General features: G+C 45.7%; 1 protein-coding gene across 1 annotated transcript in view; it reads left to right on the plus strand.

Annotated features, from left to right (window-relative positions):
* Nucleotides 1-1,796: 1,796 nt before the first annotated feature.
* Nucleotides 1,797-18,438, plus strand: part of LOC146187306 (cytochrome P450 3A24-like) — an 89,674-nt gene continuing 73,032 nt past the window's right edge. Inside the window, exons 1-2 of the mRNA XM_084607633.1 lie at nt 1,797-1,994; nt 8,306-8,402. Coding sequence (XP_084463759.1) covers nt 1,927-1,994; nt 8,306-8,402 — 165 coding nt within the window. The 5' untranslated portion in view covers nt 1,797-1,926. The remainder of the gene's footprint in view (nt 1,995-8,305; nt 8,403-18,438) is intronic.

The raw sequence follows: 18,438 nt of genomic DNA on the forward strand, positions 1-18,438 counted from the left end.
CTCTCCTATGGAGGACTTCACCTCACCTCAGTACCCCTACGACAGCTCCGCGTCTCAATCTCGAACGCCATCGCTTCACTCCAGGAGCCCACCCACACCCAGCTACGCGTTCATCCCACCAAAAACACGTGCACAATGAGCACGCAACACCAGACCTTCGCACTTATGCTGGTACAAATCATCAAAATAATTACCAAGACACCACCTACACCTTAGCAGCCTACATCGCTCCCCCGGACAGTGCGGTGAGAGGGGTAATCTCGAACGCCTACTGGAATGAAACCCCCGGGGCGCTACTGGAGGATCTCGTGAACAGCAATCCCTGTGCTCCAATAGTGGACGCTCGACGCATGGGTGTCACTCGATCGATATTAATTAATTTTAGAGAAGGACCGGTTCCTCGCACAGTTCTTTATGGCGGGGGACTCCACAGGTGCACTCCTTACAGAGGCCACATGGACGCTTGTATCAACTGCAGACAGCCAGGCCACAGGACAGATGTGCGCACGCTGCCACGTACGAATAAGTGCCCGAGGTGTGGGATACCACATTTGGGTCGATATAGTATGGCACAGTTAGGTAAAAGGGACGTTCGTACATGCCCTAAATGAACGCTTCATGAGAATACCACTGGAGTCAGCATTTACAACTCTAACCCGCAATTCCTCTTCGGATTTGTGTCGGTGGCCACGCCTAAGCCAAGAAGCTTGCACACACTTTCACCTATACTCTTTTTACCTAGCTGCATGTGTACGCAGCAGCTGACATCTTTTCACCTGAAATGCAACTGCGCTCTAGTTCTGCTAGAAAATTGTTTTTGCATGTGCTGTATGTTTAAAATTTTCCGCAGTGCGATATATATGCAAGAAGCATCGATGAATGTAAGCACCAGCCTGGGTAACGATTTACAGCTGGTTTGCTGACAGAGCATAGCACCGGTACTTCTTATTCATTTTGCCTACTTTCTCTGATGTCACCAGTATACTTGTATTTAAGTTAATATATTCAAACGTCTGCTATCCATTTGAAGGAAATAATGTACTCTAAACCATCAACTAGTTTCTCGGACGATTACACCTCGCTTGAGTGAAATGTAACTACAGTAAATCCCCACGTTTTGAAAGTCGAAGAGTAGACTATATAACAGCGAATGTGCCTTCCCCCTTCACCCATCTATATACCCCGGCCTGATTGCCACGATGAGGTGGAAAATATCGCATGGAGCCTAATTTTCGAGGTCACTTCACATCAGCGAATTACGGAGCATAACCAGTTAGAAATATTTATTTGTTGCAATGCACACCTTTGGCTTGGTGCAGTAAATTGATGAAGAATATAGCCTGCACCGCTGCTAAGAAACTATATAGGACAAAACGAGGACTACAAAGTAGAAACACTTGCCATCTGGTCTTCGTTTTGTTTAGTGCGAATTCCTAGTTGTAGTGCTTCGAATTCTTGATCATGTGCAATCAACTAGCCTCACATTTCACATGGTGGTAAACAATAGTCCATAAGTTTTAAGAGCTCGTCGTCTTAAAGCAACATAACTGATCTGTATATGGTTATGGCGCCGAAAACAGGGTTCAGTGAATGTCACTGCTGAGATGTATGCGCAGATTAGCTCTCGCTTCATGCTCCATCCATCATATCTTCTTGACAAGGCAGAAGCGTCTGTACAGAGGTCTCCGGCTGTTGTCGTTGTATGTGGCTTGCTCTCCTAGATAACATTTCGCGTCCCTGAAAGACCTCCGGCCTAAGTGCCGTTTTCTGATACACTTATTCGGGATTGGCAGTTACTCCTGGTGAAACAGCAGAGTGGTGGCTTGGTTTAGAGCTGGTTCAGGGCAGTGTTCTTTTGCGTTCATCATTTTCACATGTGAGACGGAACAGAAAACTGCTTCAATTTTGACAACGAACGCCTGCGCCATGATACCTCCACTGAGCGTTGTAGACTTCACCATTGTCGCTGTCACGGCATGCGCCCTCCTGTACATGTGAGCAGAGTGAACTGTTTCTTTTGCCGGCTTCAGCTTTGATTTCGGCTTCTTATGCAAATATTTTGGGGCCCGACTGCATAGCAGCTGTTGTGAAAAAGGATGCGTGGAATTAAGCGATATCGTACCGCCTCAGCCACAGATTTGCTGCTGCTGTTATGCCTGCTTCTATGGCAATCACTTCAAGTTAATTTGTTAAGGAGGAAACAAGGAGCTACAAGGAAGCTCACTGATGACTCTTAAAATATTTTACTCAGAGTTTTGGTTACAACATTGTCCGCTTTTGATAGCGCTGCAAACATGTCCCTCTGTCAGCGTCAAATATTAAGTTATATGACAGTGATAAATGTAAGATGATTCATACCTTAGTTCATCCAAGTTTCTCCGCCTCTGTCGCAGGAGCTGAGGGATAAATCCATCCCATGTAAAACGAAGTCTCCTTAGATACCGCTATAATTTAAATAAATGGTTACACTTATTAGGTCTCCTAGTTATTAGTTACCCTAGGTTAGTTATTAGTTAGTTCAAGGCGAGTTATGTGCCGCTGTATTTGATAGCCAGGCAGCATACCTTCCATTTGGATCTGCTGCACGTAACTTCAACTCCTTGCCCATCCATTAGCGTCCCCAAATTTGCTTTTTCCACGGGCCTGAGGTATCGGGTGGCTTTCAAAAGCTTCTTGATTGGGGTACGGGGGAGTCTTCTTGAGGTACGACGGAGGCCATAGGTCTTGAGAAAGCAGGGGTTGACACGTGGGTGCAGCGGCGACCTCGTATAGATTGGCGCATCTGCCATCGTACGACACGCCAAAGACGAACATTTGTTTTCCGATAACAGGAATGTTAATACTGACCCATTAAAAATGTGAATGACCTATTTGAATGAGCATCCCTTAATTGTTACAAGTTTCGAGGCAACAAACCTTGACAAACGGCATTGCGGGATATATCAGGTTTCATCTCAAGGAATTCAAAACAGCTCACTTCGTCCTTCAATTTATTAGAAAGCTAGCCATGTCTGGGACCCGCAATATTGGCCGCAAAAGATAACTTTTTATAGAAGCCTATGAGGAGCTTCCAAAGCGATGATGACAAGCTTTCAGATGGTTAAGGCACTAGCTAATGCTAATTTCAAGCCCAGACGTTACATTATTTCATTTTAGAGTTTGCGTAGAGTCCCAGCGCTGGCATTCAGCAAACTGTCAGAGACATCCGTGATCAGGTTCACGGACGGTTTGTGGCGGGAGGTCATGCATAATCTTTCGTATCATGTTGGCCGGCGGTATGGGGAACCCAGGGCCAGCGTTTAACAGTTGCAGGCTGACTAGATGGGCCACCTTACGGCTACCCACCGGTGAAGGGGACGGCGACATCCCTCGAGTCAAGAAGGGGGGTTTAATATCTGTGCTTCAACAATTGCGTGTCTAGTCAATGAAATTTGACAGGCAAAGGTGTGTCCCCCTTGCTGGCGCCGGATACTCGTCGTTGTTCGCTATGTTTGTTCGAGGATGGAGGGTTTCCACTTCTTATGGACAAACAAGCATATGTTCAGTACAAAAAAAAAGTATTCGGCTGATATGCGTTGTTAATCCAATTTATTAGTTGATAGTTAGTAAATCATGAAATGCACGAATAGAACTTCTATCTCGATATTTTTTTAGAAGATCGACATTGCAGTAGAATAACATTCATATATGTCCCGTGCTTCCTTAGGTCCCGCCTTTTGCGCCGTTCCATCGGTAATAAAATGTAACCTGCATTTGGGAACGTTTTCTGAAAAATGAAAATGCCGAAATTAAAGCTACTTTTCTGCTAACAAAAAAAGAGGTACAACACGCTATGACTTCAGGTCAAATTTCTGTCCCGAAAAATTAGCTGCTGAGAAGCAGCATATTGAATGACCAGAAAGGACAGAAATCAGAATACAATCTTGTCTCTGAATTGAACAAATGGAAACATATCTGCGACATTTTTAGGTCGTGCATACATTGTGTAGGGGGCCAAGCTTGCTTGACTTAAATATAATTCTTAATCTCAATAGCTCAAAGCTAGCAATCGCCAAGAAAACAGTACTCACGTAGTCTGATGCTGTGATTTTTGTATACCCAGACCTTCATTTTTCGAAGCCGCTGCGAACTCCAGGAAGGGAGACAGCTCTAAACCCTTCAAGATGACAAGTCGCTGCGCACCTGATAGATATAAAGGAGTGTTCTGTAATTAAGCCGGTTATATTAATTCAAGCTTCTCGAATACTATACATGCATGCCTAATTGTTCGATTAAAATTCAAGTATTATCCTCAAATCTTTGTTACAGTATGCACTGGGTACCGCTTTCATTGCTTTTAGCATTTATTTTATGTGTAAAATAGTCCAGCTGGTGTAACCATCAGATGTCTTGCTTTCATTCGTTTAATATTTATTCTAAATACGCTTTACGTCAGAAACCAGAAGCATGTCACGAAAAACGTTCTTTCGGCAACAAAATATTCTACCGAATATTGTCCACAACATATAGCTTGAATAAAATCCTTGCGCAGTTCTACACGGCGGTAATCCTTCTTTTGTACATTATACAACACTAAAAGGAGAATTTGGGAGTAGCTTTTCTCTGTATATTATTTACTCTCCATTATTTCAGCGTCAATGATGAATCATTGGAGGAAGGTTTGCAATTGATGCAAATTATTTATTTGCTGCTCGCGGTAAGGCGTATAAAATTTGGGGATTACATCTCACACTTGGCACGTTGGTTCCATCCGATAAACGCGAGTAGGCTTCCTTCTAGAATAGATATTTTTGGTCACCTAGAAACATTTGATAGAGGAAATAAAGACTGCTATAATGTAAAAAAGCTGACACGTAATCGTAGAAGTAGCCTACAACATACCTGGCACGTGCATGCTCTAAAAATACAAATCATGCGACATAACCTGGGGGCCATTACGAGATAGAGTTGCGTCATAATTTTTAAACGAATATCGAGAAAGCTGGCGCCGCTTGAGAGTCAGCCATTGAGAGTCAGCGGTACATGAAATGGCGGTGGCATCGGTCACAAGTGGGTCTGGTAGCATCCAGTGATTCAACGTGGGCGCTAAAATGGCTGTGTCGGTCATACGACTGGTTGATGGCGTGACCATATCTTTGTTCCCATCGCTGGGGTCTCTACAACCATTTTGCGAAAATGGCGAAAAAACGCAACCATTTTTTTAAGGAGATGTAAAAAACATTCGCAATGAATATAATGCTGTGACATGATTTAATGCTCTCGTTCATTGAGCGGGTTCCACCTCTCCCGAAGGCCACTTAAAATAATCGAAGTCGCTAACTTGAAATGAAACGTGTTTCTCAGGCAGGTGCTGAGTTCAGTGATTGCGTGCGTTTCGAGGAAAAAACACTCATTTGCATCTACTTCACTCTTTCCAACGATTTTTTCGTTGCCTAAGTGAGCAACCTCTCTGTTTTAGTGCCTGCCTTAATGGTAGCGGGCAATCAGCTGTTTCCATCCTTAAGTGGCTTTTACCCGAAGTTTCTTATATGATTCAAAATAAAAAAGAAACGGATACTTTATTACCAACTTCTCATACGTCATCGGCAGGGCTCATTGATTTCTTGGGAGATTACAACGCAGGCGAGACTCGCGCACGATCTGTACCAAGGCTGTCTAAGGGTGTTTGCAAATGGATAAGCAGCCAAGCCACTTGAGATTATGCCTGACGCAGTTGAAAGTCCAACACCACGCTCTGGTAGTGAATATCTCGAGTGTCTTGCTGTTGGTGTTGCAGCAGGGGCACAATTCCGTTGTGAGCTAAAAGCACTGGCTTTAAACCTACCGCAGTGTTGTGAATCGGCCTGGGTGACTCCTCAAGCTCGCTCCCCACGTTTCGCCGCGCGATGACAAGAAGTAAAAGCGTTGTGAAAACAATGGTGAGGTGTGGACGGTGTGTGTGATGTTTTTTTTTTATAAACAAAGAAAAAGAAGGGAGAGGGGATAGTCATTTGCAAGGATGTGAATTTGTTTCACCATTTCTGTGCATGTTGTCATTATGTTTTGTTGATGCCGAAATATAGAACCTAACTGTATAACTTCTCATAGGTGCAAAAAATGTTTGAACGTCTTAATTTAAAGTGTTTACAAACATTGTGCATATTGGAACACGAAAATATCGACGTGTAAACAGTAAATGTTTCTGAATGAAATTAGTGTGGATAATTATTGTGCACCGCATACGAAATGTAAGCACTGCTCATAACGTGGCAGAAAAACTAGCGTCTTCTTCGCCACCAGCATGACAGAGTAAAATGCGTTTGTGTTGTCAGTGCTGCAGTCCCACAGTGAAGAAGTGTTTCCTGTTTAGCGGCATTTCTTAGCGGGCAAGAAGAGAAAATTTATGAAAAAAAAAAAAGCATTCCCGCAATGGATGGTCTTGTGGAATATAGAAGCATGCCTTTCCAAATGGGTGCAGGCAACTGCCCCCTCCCCAGCTTGGCATTTTTCCTGAATGTTCTTAAATGATGTTTTAAATCTATAAACAATTTTGCCATTTTCCTTAATAAATTTTTATTTAGACGCCTCAAATACCTCTTAAGTTATACCCAAACTTATACCTGTGCCGTCATACCTCCGCGTGAGCTATGACAGCTAGTTGCAAGTAAAAAAAAAAATTAGAGGGAAAATATACAGCGTCATTAAACGCACTGCCTTTAGATGGTTTTGTTGAATAATATATTAGAGGTGGGTTTTGAACGCGAAATGTTTTAATTCGTCTGCTCGCCCTTTTATTTTTGTGTTATTTTTTGCATTGCCCTGCAAGACATTATTCTGAACATACAAAAAAAATATATATATAGAGAGAGACCCTTGAGCTCCGCAATAAAATTAAGGACTCTACAGCTTGCAGACGGGTCCCTCAGGATCTCTACATTGCCGTGCAACAAACTGTCTGAGGCGTCGATGTTCCGTTTGGCCATTGAAGGTTGTCCGAGGCCGAGGACAATCTGACCAGGCTGATCAGTTCCCACTGTGAGAGCGGGGTCGCCTGTGCCACCCTTAGGTAACCACCTTCTACTCCAACAGAGACGCCGCTGATACCAGGGACCGAAGCCTAAGAGTTGCGCTCTTGAAAACGTTATACACAGAAACTCAGACGTCATCATTCTACACTGGTTATACTAAAAGCGAACACAGTGCTAATTGTGACTGATAAATGAGAAACGAATTCGCCCTACCTGCCAGTACTGATTTGTTCACCAATTGTAGTTATGATCGCGTGCATCCGCGGGTGTTCGCAAAATGAAGTTCCAACAACAACTGACCAAGCATACAACAATGCTCAATATCGTGCGATACATGCTAGGCATGCACACCATAGTACAGCAGGCACAGGGCACAATAAATTTACTAGTCTTCAAATCTAAATTTATTCCTGAGCTTCGACCCTTTTCTGTAGCGTTTCCATCATTTATTTGTTTCATTTACAATAGTCTGCAAGAGGTAAACGAATACACATTTCTTCTAAAATGCATCACAGACTGATTCTGAGCTAGTTAGCCATCTGCTTCAATCAAGAGAATGGTGTACGGAATAACATCATTAGAATACCGGTGAAGATTGTCGTTTTTGTAGGAATGTTGTTGCGGATGGCTCGAATTATGAAATACCTCGTCTCTTTCTGCGGTGAAAATATTGTCTCACCGCATTATTTGAACTTGACGCGCAGAGTCCACAACAAGAAAAAATGGGTACATTTATTGAGCTCAATATGCCACACACCAAGCATATATACCTGCCACCGCGAAATGCACTGGTGCTTCTCGCATCTTACTTCATAAGATATCACGTGCCTGTTTTGATGTCGGCTTGAAGATCAAGCAACACTGACATGTTTTCTCCGCGTTCAGAGAGCATAGTTCTAGTGAAAACGCGTATAGTAAGGCCAGGTTTAAGAAAAACGTCTATAAGGTAAAGTAAAATGATTGACATCTAAATCAGTTTTGTGATGAATATAAATACCACAATTAGCTTTCCGCTTTGATTTTGACCTGTTCCCTTGTGTCGTGATGTTTTTTCACCGAGTTCACCTACGTCTATGGGACACAGGGAATGCTATATGTCGTGAATGTCATGTTGGTTCAAGCGGCCGCCAAATAATTATCATTTTGACAAAATGTTTTCACAGCTGCGCTATGAGGTCATTACTAAGAATACAAAAACTTTTATCAAAATATAAATGTTGCTGCATGCATAAACATTTTCCTGAACGAGAGACATGACGGTGTCCGATGATGGCCTACAAGACACTGATTATTTCCAGGTATGCTGCAAGGCACCGAAACTACTGGAAGAAGCAGAATGTGCCTCACGAGAAATTTTCCTTGATACTTGGTCCTGCCAAACGTCTGTTATTGAAGGTAACGTTTGCCTACCACAGTGCATGATTTGTTCGCATATTGAATAGCAGAGTGTTTGTTCTGTTTATATATATATATATATATATATATATATATTGTTACGACGTTTATTTAGACAGATCTTAGGCTGCGCCAGAGAATAGCACACAAGAGCGGGCAGAACCAGCTTCCTCTTCTTCTGCTTATCCCGCCAAACCTTATCTTCCTTTAATAAGGACCGCAGGAAGTGCGTGACACTGCCCCCTTCGCAGACGATGCCCGCCGGGGGAGTCAAGGTTCGTCACGTTGATAGAAGGGCTTCATGCGGGCCACGTGGACTACTTGAGTCTTCCGAGAACGACGCCCTTGGGTGGTCACGCGAGAGACTACAAAGTTTACTGCGCTCAGGCGTTCCAATACAACGAAAGGGCCAGTATAGTGGTGCAACAGTTTCTGGCACAAGCCGCGCTTACGCAACGGCGTCCAAAGCCACACCATGTCACCAGGGGCATAATTAAAATCTTGATGACGCTTGTCGTAGCGTTGCTTGTAGCGTTCCTGGGAGGCTAGAGTGCGAAGTCTAGCGAGTCGACGAGCTTCTTCAGCCAAATAGAGAGTATGCGCTAGTGAAGTTTCAGCAGGGAGTGAGAAAGGCAGAAACGTGTCCAAAGTGCTTCGTGGAGGTCGTGCATAGAGAAGAAAAAACGGACTGTAGCCTGTCGTTTCGTGCTTAGCAGTGTTAAATGCGTATGTTATAAACGGAAGGACTTCATCCCAGTTTTTGTGGCGGGAGTCGACATACATTGCGAGCATATTGCTGAGCGTCCGATTGGTGCGTTCGGTAAGACCGTTTGTTTGTGGGTGGTAAGGAGTTGAATGGCGAAAATGGGATGAGCAGAGGCGAAGAAGTTCTTCTACAACTTCTGCCGTAAACTGTCGGCTACGATCGCTCATTAACACACGAGGAGGCCCATGTCGAAGAATGATGGACCGTAGGAGGAACGCCGAGACATCAGAAGCAGTGGCTGACGGTATAGCAGCAGTTTCACAGTACCGCGTGAGGTAGTCTACGCACACTATGACCCAGCGGTTTCCGTTGGAGGAACGGGGAAACGGTCCTAGAAGATCAATTCCCGCCTGTTCGAATGGGGTTCGTGGTGGCGTTATAGGCTGAAGATGACCCGGCGGTGAGCAGGTTGGGTGCTTGAAACGCTGGCACTGGAGGCAGCTGGCCACATAATGTTGAGTAGTTTGACGCATCTTCGGCCAATAAAAACGTTCTTTAGTCCTGTGCAATGTCCTTGCGAAACCCAAGTGTCCAGCTGTGGCATCGTCGTGCATTACCCGAAGAACCTGACACCTAAGACTTGTAGGAACTACCAGAAGAAGCCGCACACCTACTGACGAGTAGTTCTTCCTGTATAGTACACCGTCACGAATGCAGAATGAGGTCGTAGGGATCCGGGATTTTGCTGCCTCAAAAAGCGGCGCCAACTCGTTGTCGTGCCGCTGCGCAATCTTGAATTCACCAACATCAGGGAAACTTGTAGAGATAGCAGCTATATATTCATCCGAGACCTCATTGTCGCAATCAGTAGTTTCTAGTGGCAACCGTGACAAGCAGTCAGCATCACCGTGCTTACGACCACTCTTAAAAGACACAGTAAAATTGAATTCTTGAAGGCGCAAAGCCCACCGCGCAAGGCGTCCACAGGGGTCACGAAGGTTTACAAGCCAACATAAGGAATGATGGTCCGTCACAATTTTAAATGCACATCCATAAAGATATGACCTAAACCGTTGCACACCGAATACAACAGCTAAGCATTCCTGTTCAGTTACTGTGTATTTACGCTCAGCCTTGCTCAAAGAACGGCTTGCATACGCAACGACATGTTCATAGCCATTGTGGCGCTGTATGAGCACAGCACCAATTCCAACTGCGCTGGCGTCAGTGTGAAGTTCTGTTGGAGCTGATGGACAGAAGTGGCGTAGTACTGGTCCTGATGTCAAAATAAACTTTAACTCACGAAAGGCGGAGTCACAATCGGCAGTCCACTTGAAAGGCACATCTTTTTGCAGAAGACAAGTAAGGGGATATGCTAGGTCAGAAAATTTCGAAACAAAACGCCGAAAATAGGAGCAAAGCCCCAAAAAACTCCTGAGCTGTTTTAACGATTTCGGCGGTTTAAAACAAGTGACAGCTTCGATCTTTTTCGGGTCAGGCCTGATTCCATTCTTGTCTATGAGATGTCCAAGTACCACAGTCTGGCGTTCTCCAAAACGACATTTCTTGGAATTGAGTACCAGACCAGCTTTCTCAATACACTCCAAGACAACCTCTAATCGACTGTTGTGTTCATGAGAAGTTTTCCCGAATATCACTACATCGTCCAAATAACACATACAAATGTGCCACTTCAGACCGCGCAAAACTGTATCCATGAATCTTTCGAACGTGGCTGGAGCGTTACATAATCCAAACGGCATCGCATTAAATTCATACAGCCCGTCTGGGGTAATGAATGCCGTCTTTTCTTTATCTTCCGGGTGCATGGGGATCTGCCAATAGCCTGATTGCAGGTCAACTGAGGAAAAATAGGAGGCAGAATGTAAGCAATCAATGGCGTCATCAATACGTGGCAGGGGATACACGTCCTTCTTGGTAACAGTATTCAGACGTCGATAATCAACACAAAATCGCCATGTGCCATCTTTCTTTTTGACTAGAATCACAGGGGCAGCCCACGGACTAGACGATTCCTGAATGATGCCCTTATGCAGCATGTCACGAACTTGTTCTTCGATTGTTTGGCGCTCTGATGGGGATACACGATAAGGCTTCTGGCGGATTGGATCAGCAGTTCCTGTATTGATTCGGTGCTGAGTACGGGAAATGGGATTCCGTGGTGGCGAGTCCCGAGAAAAATCGAAAGCCGCAGTATGTTTCGCCAGAACTTCCACTAAACTGTGACGGTCACTTGTTGGCAGGGATTCATTAATCATGGCAAGCAATTTTGTCTCATCTTCTTCTGAGCATACGGTAGGCTGGGAATTGTCTGTGCTGAGCACGGCCACTGATTTAAAAGTGTCTTCGTCAAAGTTGGCAAGTTTTAGACCACGTGGTAATACAACAGGTTCGTTAGAGCAGTTAGTCGTCCACAAAGAAGAATGGCCATTCATGACTGCGATGATGCAGCGGGGAATCAGAATACTTTTCTTCGCGCAGTTGAGGGTGAGTGGACAGCGTCGAACGCACCACTGGCACAGCTGTAACTAACAACTCGTATAAACTCTGCTGACATTGCAGGAATGACTATGTCTTCCGAAACCGAAAGCGTGCTAGGATGGGTCCGCGAATTTTCACGCAAAGCAGATTCAATTCGAGTGCTCACAGAAATGTCTCCATTGCGAAAGTCGAGAGTGGCCCCACATTGCTCCAGAAAATCGAGTCCAAGAATTACGTCATGCGTTGATCGAGTAAGTACTGCGAATTCAGTTCGAAATGTGTGGCCGGCGATAACAAGATTCACGGAACAGACTCCAAGTGGGTTAAGCGGTTCGCCACCAATACCACATAATGTCGCACTATCCCAAGCAACCATAATTTTACGACCAAGGCAGTTTTTAAAAGCGAGACTTATAATAGAAATAGCTGCACCTGTGTCCAACAATGCCATAGCACGTACACCGTCCACAAACACTTCAATTCGGTTTTTTAACATCGAAATGGGCAGAGGCATGGGTAAGCTAGAATCTTTTGCGACCACACCTCCATCGGCCGCACTCACTAGTTTCCCGGAGGTGGCGACCGTCGTCGGGGAGAAGGGGATTGTCGTAGGCGCCGAGATGGTGGTGTCAGGCTACGGTCAGAGGCCGGTGATTCGTTTCGGTTCAGTACCACTCTGCGTTCTTGTCGGTTAGCTGTTGTCCTGTACTCATTCCGGCCAGGTGTTCTTCTATATGGATCATCATTGTCAGCAGGAAGCCTTGTACGGGAGTTCACCCATTGTCGGCGATACTGCTGGTACGGACGACGGTTGCGGCAAAAGCGGGAAATGTTGCCGATCATTCCACAGGTATAACACACTGGCGGCTCACGTTCGTTCGATGAATAAGGCTCATCGTCGCTTGTATTAAATGTTTCATGCTCTGGATGTGGTCGACGAGGAGGACGAGAGTGCTCGCTGTTGTAGGCGTTGATGTTGATAGGCTGGCTGTTCGGGCGATGAGCAGCAGAGCATCGGGTGTCCGAAGCAGACGTAACAGAGGGATCATAACAGGTAGAAGATGGGCTGTCTGACGAAGAGGTACTCCTGTAGACGGGTCTGACATGGCCCCCAATATCTTGACGCCTCCGAAGCTCTTCGCGGACGATCTGGCGAATTGTATCTGCCAGGCTTGTCGTTTCAGACACATCCACACTAGCGACAGTTGTCACATTAGGCAGCCGACCAAACTTCGGAATGATACGGCGTCGCTTCAAAGATTCAAACGTGCGGCAGTGTCGTGTTACATCAGCGGTGGTATTCAAATCCTCCTTGCAGATGAGAAAGTTTTACACATCTTGCGCTATTCCTTTGAGGAGGTGGCCCACTTTGTCTTCTTCTGTCATTCGGTCATCAACTATTCTGCATAGCTTGAGGACTTCTTCTATATAAGTTGTGCAGGTCTCCCCCGGTACTTGTGCTCGCTGAGCCAGAGTCTGTTCTGCGCTCTTTTTTCGAGCATCGGCATCGCCGAATCCCGCTCTCATTTCTTCTATGAAGCGATCCCAGGTGCTAAGGGATGCTTCATGATTGTCAAACCATGTTAATGCAGTTTCTTCAAGAAAGAATACCGCATTCGCCAGCTTGGTATTCGCATCCCAGCGGTTGTATTTGCTCACCCGATTGTAGTGGGTGAGCCAGTCATCAACGTCTTCCCCAGGCTTGCCATAAAAGTGTCGGGGTTCCCGATAAGGCTGTGGGGTGGTCGGTTGTGCTGCTGGCATGGGCGGCGTTGAAACATCTGCTTGCGCCATCTCCGTCCGTAGGGGGGGTAGCCCAGTAATTCTTCTGCTCCGGCGAAGTAGGAGAGGTTCCGTGGTGATCTTTAGCCCGCAAACTTCACCACACTTGTTACGACGTTTATTTAGACAGATCTTAGGCTGCGCTAGAGAATAGCACACAAGAGCAGAGCAGAACCATCTTCTTCTTCTTCTGCTTATCCCGCCAAACCTCATCTTCCTTTAATAAGGACCGCGGGATGTGCGTGGCACTATATATATATATATATATATATATATATATATATATATATATATATATATATATATATATATATATATATATATATAATTTTTACGTGATGGGCAAATGTCTTGACGCAAAGGAATGATCCTTACTCTTGCGTAATACGGCGCTGTTTTCTCGGAAAAAAGTATTATATCACGAGAAGTTGAAAACGTCGTTCTTGCTATTTTAAAAAGTTGTACGTTTGGAGACCTGCTGATTTCGTACTAAGGTACTGCCGTCAGTTATTATTTACTAACTCTATGCAACTTTTAATTCTATAAGGACTACTAGATAAACGTTTTGCTGTTGCAGTTGATCGAGTTGAAAACGTAAACATTGCTTCACGAGGCATGGGCTGAAAAAAAGTTCAATTTCGATCTTACATACTATCATGACGCCTTACGTTGTTTGCACTAAAACATTTTTTTTTACTTATTAAGTAGGTTACATTGTTATTTCACACAAAATGTAGAGCTCTAGATTTATAAGTGTGTCCTCCACAAGGCATAAAATTCGCCCGAAATTTGAAAACAGCAAAACAGGGGCAAATTTTATTCCGGTTTTTAAAATAAACATCGTCATGAATTTTTATAAATATCCCTTTCAATAGTCCGTAGTACCTCGGAAATATTACGGAGTATAATCTTGTTGCAATATATTCTTTAAAATTATACCTTGTTTTATTATTCTCCCTACATTCTAGGGCGACTCAATAGAGTGTTGACACTGAAACTTTATGCATGTTTTATCTAGCTCTTGTTCTTTATTTCTGGAAAAATTCGAAGCTCACAATTAAGAGAATGAATCGCTCAAGAGGAAAGTATACAACAGTTGCATCTTACCTGTACTCACCTATGGGGCTGAAACGTGGAGGCTAACCAAGACGGTTCTACTTAAGTTGAGGACAACGCAGAAGGCTATAGAACGAAAAATGATAGGAGTTACATTAATAGATAGGAAACGTGCAAAGTGGGTAAAAGAAATAACTCGTCACTGACATTTTAGTGCAAATTAAGAAGAAGAAATGGGCATGGGCAGGACATGTAGTGCGAAAAGAGGATAACAGATGGTCGCTTAGGGTAACAAAGTGGATTCCAAGGGAAGGAAAGCGTAGAAGGGGGCGGCAGAAAGTTAGGTGGGCGGATGAGGTCAAGAAGTTCGCAGGGGTCAAGCGGATGTGGCTAGCACAGAACTGGGTTAATTGGAGAAGTATGGGGGAGGCCTTTGCCCTGCAGTGGGTATAGTTAGGCTGATGATGATGATGTTCTTTATTTCTGGAAAAATTTGAAGCTCTAGAGTTCTCCGTCCTTTCTGTGTAATATTTTGAAAATGACAAAAACTGAAACAAAAAACCAAAAATGGACAACTTTGTTTCGATTTAAATATTTACTGCGGCTTCCTTGTTTATTGCAATCAATTAATATTGTCATAAGTACGTTATAAATATCAAGCTCTAAATGCATTTCATTATATAAATTAAAGCATAAATATAATAACAAACAACGAAATTTTTATTCTGTATAAGAAAGTCGGGTTTAGTTTGTGGGGTTTAACGTTCAAAAACTACACAGGCTAGAAAGTTGCCGTAGTGTAGGGCTCCTAAAAGTTTTACCACCTTGTGTTCTTTAACGTACATTGACATCTCACAGCACACGGGCGTCTTGCTTTTCGCCTCCAACAAGGAGCGGGCGTTGCCTCCACTACGGCGCCTCTCATATCCTTAGTTGCTCTGGGACGTTAACCATCCCCCCCCGCCCCTATATATATATATATATATTGTACTGTGATAGTCATCGCCATCGACATGCACCTGTGCGTTGTGCGACGAAGAAGAAGTACACTGGGCTCGCCGTTGCAAGGTCCTGTCCTCACAGCTCTCCATCTGAGCGTCAATAAACGCCCTATTACAATTGGCGGAGGTGCCGGAAACGATCCCACCCAAACTGGAACTGCGAAGCCGTACACTACCCTCTACGACCGCCATGCAAGACACTTCGACGCTGCCGGCCGTTCCACCCACGATCATGTGTGCTGGCGTCGTGCGCCAGCGTGACCCTTGCCTGTTCAGCGGCACGGCCGATCAAGATGTCGACGACTGGCTGTCATCCTATGAAAGAGTAAGCACCTACAACAAGTGGGATGACTCATACAAGCTCAGTAACGTCATATTCTATCTGACGGACGTGGCGAACCTCTGGTTTTGCAACCATGAGGCTGACCTGTCATCTTGGTCGACATTTAAAAAGAATTTCGCGGAAGTGTTCGGCCGCCCGGCAGTGCGTAAGCTTCGTGCCGAACAACGTTTACACGATCGTGTTCAGCGCGCTGATGAGACCTTTACCAGCTACATAGAAGACGTCGTTGATCTCTGCAAACGAGTCGACCCGGCCATGCCGGAAGCAAACAAAATCCGCTACATCCTCGAGGGCATTTCTGAGGACGCCTTCCAGATGCTGGTAGCGAAAGATCCCACCAGCGTTAGTGAACTCGTGAAGCTTTGCCAGAGCTACGACGAGCTCCGCAAGCGGCGCGCTTCTAGACGCCGCTCCAGTGTGTGCGACGAAGGCGTATCCGCATTAGCCCTGGGTGGTTCGCCAACTTCTGAAGGGAGCCCGCTGAATCAAAAGATCAAAGATTTTATTCGTGAAGAGGTCGCACGTCAAATCTCACTCCTTCCCCATTTTCAAGACTCGGGCCGCCTCGTTCCTGAACTGGCTCCATCTTTGGCCCCTGCTATACGCCGTGTCGTGCAAGAACACGTCGCTGATGCCTTGCCGTCCAACCCCGTGGTGCCGCCTGTGACGGCACCTCTCACGTATGCCCAAGTAACGGCTAGGCCACCACCTTCGCCCACGTCTGGCTCCTATGTGCAGGTCCCTGCCTACCGTTCACCGCCGCATGCTGAGCCTTCGTTTCAAGCCCCACCCTCAAGGTTCCGCCCACATCCTATGAAACCTTGGCGTACTACGGACAACCTTCCGATTTGCTATGCCTGCGGTCGGCCGGGCCATGTTGCGCGCCTTTGTCGCCAGCGCCTCCAACCTTCACAGCCTGACATTCGATTTTACCCGTACGATACCGACTCACGCTCGCAAATGATTCCGCCCGGTTCTCAATTTGTCCCACAAGATCGCCAAACCTATACCACTCGTCGATCACATTCTCCTCGGCGCCGATCGCTTTCTCCAATGCTGCGACGTTCTACCAGCACCGTTGAGGGAAACTAACAGTCGCAGTTCCGGGGGCAAGAACTGCGCTTGTTTCGAATTCCTCAAGTCCTCCATGCCGTCCCGCTAATGTTAACAAAGTTTCTGTAGAAGGCGCCACAGTTCTCGCTCTCGTCGATACCGGTGCAGCCGTCTCCGTCATCAGTGAAGCGCTCTGCCGTCGAATTCGCAAAGTGACCACTCCGATTTCCGACTTTTCGCTCCGCACCGCCTCATCACAGCACATTCACCCCTCCGCATCTTGCACAGCCCGTGTGCTCATTCAAGACATCTTGTACCCCATCGAGTTTATTGTTCTGCCGAACTGCTCGCATGATATCATCCTCGGATACGATTTTCTATCGACTCCCCAGTCGGAAAAAACTACAGAAAATATTCTGATGTTACGACAGAATTTCTGTGCGGTTTTTGACGGGAAACCTGTTGTGACAACAGAACATTCTGTCGTAACATCAGAAATTTCTGTAGTTACAACAGAAAAGTGCTACAGAACTACAGACAACAGAAATATACTACAGAAAACCTACAGAACTACAGAAAAGGACTACAGAACTACAGAAAAATCTCATGGTTACGACAGAACTACAGGATATTTTGTCGTATTTTTGACAAAGTTCTGTAGTTTTTTTCGACTGGGTCATCAAGCCGTTATTGACTGTGCTCGTGCACAAATTGCCTTCGCCCCCCTCTGTGATGCCCCCTTCTGTGATACCCCTCCCCGCACTGCAAAACTTCTCGTCGCCCATGACACCGACATTCCTCCGTTCTCTGCTGCCCTCGTACCACTGTCTTGTGAGTGGGTAACTCCTTTGACTGCGATTTTTACACCTTCCGAAGCCACCTCCCGTCATCCCTGCCTCCTTTTTCCGTTCGCTGTTCTCGAAATTCAAGACGGCAAGAGTGCACTTTACGCCTCGAACCCATTTTCTTGCCCAGCAGTCCTGCTCCGTGGCGAATGCATTGGACGTCTTGAAGAGCTTGATCCCAGTCATATCACCACTCTTGCTGACTCAACCCCCTCCTTCGACGTTAGTCTGTGCTCTTGCGATGTTGCGACCGCTTCGACGCCCTCCGACGTTTTCCAACATGCTATTGATGCTCATCTTCCACTTGCGCAACGTGATCAACTTGTCGCCCTCTTGCAGAACTTCGCTTCTTCATTCGACTTTCCTCAAACTGACTTGGGCCGCACGTCTGTCGTAGAGCACACCATCGACACCGGTAAAACTGCACCTTTGCGCCAGCGCCCCTATCGCGTGTCGGCTTCGGAGCGCCAAGTAATTGCTGATCATGTGGACGACATGCTCCGTCGGGGTGTCATTCGGCCATCCCACAGTCCCTGGGCGTCTCCAGTTGTGTTGGTACCTAAGAAAGATGGCTCCTTCCGGTTTTGTGTCGACTACCGCCGGCTCAACAAGATCACGCGCAAGGACGTCTATCCTCTGCCACGCATCGATGACGCACTAGACTGCTTGCAGGGCGCCGAGTTTTTCTCCTCGTTGGATTTACGATCTGGCTACTGGCAGGTGCCAATGGCTGACGCTGACCGCTCTA

This window comes from Amblyomma maculatum, chromosome 6, assembly GCF_055883805.1.
Source record: "Amblyomma maculatum isolate TAMU_Amacu chromosome 6, ASM5588380v1, whole genome shotgun sequence".
NCBI lineage: Eukaryota > Metazoa > Arthropoda > Arachnida > Ixodida > Ixodidae > Amblyomma > Amblyomma maculatum.